This window comes from Charadrius vociferus, unplaced genomic scaffold, assembly GCF_000708025.1.
Source record: "Charadrius vociferus isolate BGI_N301 unplaced genomic scaffold, ASM70802v2 scaffold315, whole genome shotgun sequence".
In the NCBI taxonomy this organism is placed as follows: domain Eukaryota; kingdom Metazoa; phylum Chordata; class Aves; order Charadriiformes; family Charadriidae; genus Charadrius; species Charadrius vociferus.
In genome coordinates this window covers 1,288,492-1,293,076 of record NW_009648453.1, presented here as the reverse complement: position 1 = coordinate 1,293,076, position 4,585 = coordinate 1,288,492, and the positions used below count along the sequence as shown (strand labels likewise).

General features: G+C 36.6%; 1 protein-coding gene across 1 annotated transcript in view; it reads right to left on the bottom strand.

Annotated features, from left to right (window-relative positions):
- ITGA4 (integrin, alpha 4 (antigen CD49D, alpha 4 subunit of VLA-4 receptor)) overlaps positions 1-4,585 on the bottom strand; it is a 39,028-nt gene that overhangs the window by 9,348 nt on the left and 25,095 nt on the right. The window contains 2 exon segments of the mRNA XM_009885625.1: positions 550-626; positions 1,957-2,106. Of these exon segments, the coding sequence (XP_009883927.1) occupies positions 550-626; positions 1,957-2,106 (227 nt within the window).

Sequence of the window (4,585 nt, the reverse complement as noted above, 5' to 3'; positions counted from 1 at the left end):
TGTCTCAATCAGCAGTATAAAACTGAATATTCTTAAGTAAAGGAGGAAAAAGAGCCACTTAATTAGTTTATAATTGAAATAAGACATATAACAATGTCTTAGTACAAAACTGAAGTATCTTCTTTGTACAGTGCAAGTACAGTATCTTAATAAGAGTAGCAGAAATAATTGATAGCTTGTCAATTTAACAGTAGTTATGATGTTTACATATTGAGTACGTGCTGTGCACCGTACCTCAGCCCAGTTATATAGGAAATGTAGAATACAAGTTTGCCTTTTTGTGAAGAAGATATATTTTTATGACCTGTAAAGTCTTCTAATTATGCAAGAACAGTTCTTCAGTTATATACATTTCTGTTACATTCCCTGGAAGATTTACAATATAAAAATATTCTTCAACTAAACACAGCCTCACTCCTCGTATTTTCTCAGGGAGTCCATAGTCTACTTTTGCAAATTAACGTTCTTTACATACAAAAGATTAAGTAATAATTTAGATAAAATTTTACTGAACCTCTTTCCAAAAGATGAAAGCCACATTTTACTTACTTTGGAAAAGCAACTTTTCCAGAAACTCTCAAGTCAGCAGAACAATTTTCTTGGGAGCAAAATCTTGCAAAAACAAACTATAAAAGACAAATAATAAAAATAAGCACTTTCGTGCGTTATGCATATTATAGCGAGTAAAAGTATTTCCAAAGAAAGAAACCTATCACTTTGTTACCAAGTATCGGGAATTGGCTAATAGCTCTTGCTCCTAAAAACAACTGAATCCGGCTACGATTTGCAATTTTCCAAACCCTTTCTGCGCACTCAGAATAACAGAGAGGCTTTCCAGACTCACAGTTAAACCAGCGAGCGTACCTTCAGCTGATTTTTTACAAGTAGTACATATAAAGGGCAGAGTGTTTTAGAGGATCCAGAACCGAGGTCTCTGCAGTCTCTCCTATGTTACAGCACATTAACTTTTGCAAGAGAGTTTCCGTACACAAACGTTACTTATCATACTGTTAGTAAAGGTTTGATGAGACTAGAGACACCACGAGTTCCACGTGTCTGTGCCTTGGTTATCAGTATGCTATAGGGCACGTTCATGTCACTATATTCAACACCACCCTCTTTCTCTCTAACTCAGTGGTTTCTAAAACAAAATTTTGAATGAAGAAGAAAAGGCAACGCATGCCATTTAAACAGAGCTTTATAGATCTCAGAGTTCTGATAGCCAACTGTATGTGAATTACATGAAGCTTGCTGTTTGTGAAAAGTCATAATATGTTTATGACTTTTTGGTAGTTCAGAGCATCCTGAATTTTCAGATTCAGAGCATCCTGACTTTTGCTTAAGTTGGTTCTGTTTTACCTCAAACCAGGACAGCTTAAGTCAGAGTAAAAGTCTATTAACCCTTAATAAGTTTTTTTGAGAAAAACAGTTAATTTCATACTCATTTAAAGACACAGAAGACACTCCCCCCTCCCCAACTTTGTGTTTGAAAACCTCCAATACCTTCACAGAACTAATATTTCAGCAACATCATTGAAACACTTCAAGATTAATACCAACATGATGTTATGTATTTAACACAGAATTAATTTTAAAGAACAATTTTATACTGGAAAGTGACTCATCCTGTGTAGTTGAAAAAGAATTAATATTTTAAAGAGTGAATTTCATACCTGTGTGTTCTGAGGTATATAATATTATATATTCTTGCAAGTTCTCTGCACATGCCTTTTTTTTTTAAATCATAATACAAAATGTATACCAGTATGGCAAAGATATTTTTTTTTGTGAATATTTAGCCATTTTTAGCATGCTGGTTTATTAATTAAGATGAAGGCACTAGGTGCTGGTCTGGAAAATGCTTCACATGCTATGGATGTGTGAAGCTTTTTTAACTGAAGATTAAAACGTGAATATTTATTACTGCATTTGAAAAAAGAGAACTCATACACTAACCTTGCTTTTTATAACATCTTTTTCTTTCCTCCGTTGAAGAACGGGTTGAAGTGGTGAAAATTCTTGAGCATTTCTTTTCTGTAGAATATGATGCCCCAGACGATAACTTGCTTCAACATGTACAGGAGTCAAGATATCCCTTACATCTTTCTATGAAAATTGGAAACCTAATGAGTTAATCATATAAGACAAGACATGTATGCTTATGTTTTAAAGATTATAGGGTTCCCTAGAACTAACTTAAACAGGAACGCTTATTTTTTTACAAGTAAAATAATTTCATATGCCATATGGCTCATACTTTTCCAGACATCTTCATCACTGAAGGAGGCAATCAGAAATGCAGAAAAAGCGTACTACATTCAATGACTGCATCAGGCATTTCAGAATGGAAGATTCTTATATTAAAAGAAGTCTTATTGAATAGCGAACCTATTTCTGTCAATAATACTGCCTTACACACCTATGAAACGCTGTACTGCCCAAATAGAAAAATAGGCAAAAGTTGGCTAAAATGAAGAAAGTTAACCAGTGGCATAATGCCAGAAAAAACCCATGGATATTTCCATATGAAATCAAAAGGAGTTCTCCCACAGTACACTAAATCAGTTCATGACTGCATTTTATTTTTATGCCTCTTGATTTCCTATTCTGTATTAACAAGATTAAACTCCTCAATAAATGACCATTTTGTACATGAAGCTTTGACTGTGTAGGAATGTTGCAGATCAGAGCCCGAACTACCTACTTGTGAAAACTGAACAGCTTGAAGCCCCGAGTACTAACAATAGCAAACCTGATTAAATTACTCCCTAAGTGTAGGAGATAGACAGACACTGATTGTCCCTCCACATGGCCACTACTTTAATTCTTATCTGCAAGCTTGCTTTGGCCAAATCGCATATTATCTAATTCATAATAATTTTCCACAAGGTCTTCTCTGCATCCGCTTTATATTACTTCCATTATACTAATTAGCTATTAATTAGTCTTTACTCAAAATACATAAAACGTACGTTGTCTCTTGCAAGGACTGTACTTGACAGACATTCACACTTACTTAACTTTAGGAGCTTCATACAAGTATAGAAACCTCAGTGGGTGGAAAGAGATGCTTATAATGCTATTAATTAAGAATTAAAAAGAAAATTGAATTATATGGAGGAAAAGTACTAATGATAGACTATAGGAAGTGATGAGCCAAATCGTATCCTGCCTCCTACACGAATACCTGCTGATGCTGGTAAAGCAATCTGTACAAGGTCAGCTGTCAGTCAGATCTCTCTTAGCTTACAAACCTCTTAGAAGTGGCAATTTGCCATTGCTCCTGTAAGTAATGTTCACTTAGGTGCAACTACCAGTTGAGATGCATCTGGGCAATCTTCCAGTAGATAACATAAGCTTTCCTTTCTACCCCGAAGCTTTATGGTGAAGAACTGGCTTCTAATGGTGTCACAAACAAAAAAGAAGTAAAAGCGAGAAAGAAGAAAAATACATGGAAGACTACTCGCTGCAGGTTTTTTGTAGCTATTTCCCAGCCTCTGTGCAGGATCAACTGTACCAGTCATCCTAACAGATGACTGTTTCAAAAGGTCACAGAATGGCTACCATGAGGATTTTAAAGAAAAGACTAGGCAAACCAGTCCGTTATTTTATTACCCCTGTTTCCCCTTATATCTAAATATTCCCTGTCCTTTAAAGTATTTCTTTAAAGAATTATCCTCCCCTTTAGATAAGGTCTTACAGGAGATAAGTCAAGGAACTGGCAGATGAAGTTGCTAAGCCACTACCCATCATATTTGAGAAGTCGTAGCAGTTCGGGGAAGTTCCCGCTGACTGGAAAAGGGGAAACACAACCCCCATTTTTGAAAAGGGAAAAAAGGAAGACCCGGGAGACTACAAACCGGTCAGTCTCACCTCTGTGCCTGGCAAGATCGTGAAGCAGATCCTCCTGGAAACTACGCTAAGGCACATGGAAAATAAGGAGCTGACTGATGACAGCCAACATGGCTTCACTAAAGGTGACACACCTGACAAATTTCACCAGAGGACTTGCGGATGCCCCATTCCTGGAGGTGTTCAAGGCCAGGCTGGATGGGGCTTTGAGCAACCTGGTCGGGGGGTTGGAACTAGATGATCCTTAAGGACTCTTCCAACCCAAATCATTCCATTATTCTATAAAGTCTGTTTTTTCTGAGTTAATAAAACATGGTTCCTCTGTGTCTGCTAGTTTTTATTGTTTGACTGTGGTTTAGGACTTCAAGTTCTTCCAATTTATTCTCCAAAGTTTTTGTTGGAATAGGCAAGCTTCTAAGATGTTTGTGATAGACTGAATCACTTTTATTCTTTCTTGTTCAGTGAACAGCCTTAAAAATGTTATATCTTTGTCCTGATAACAGTCGGGTTTACTTTCAAGACAGGTCCCTCATTCATCCTTCAGAAAAATACATCAAGCATGAGTATTACAGTTCATTTCCTCCAGGGCAACAGTGACTTTGAGACTACTATTGCAGTTAGGATCTTACTGACCAGGTTCTCGCTAACTTATTTCCAAGTCAGTACCATCCTCAGTTTCAAAGGATGTTTGCTGTTGGATCAAACTCTGCTTCTGGAGAAACCAACAGCCAAC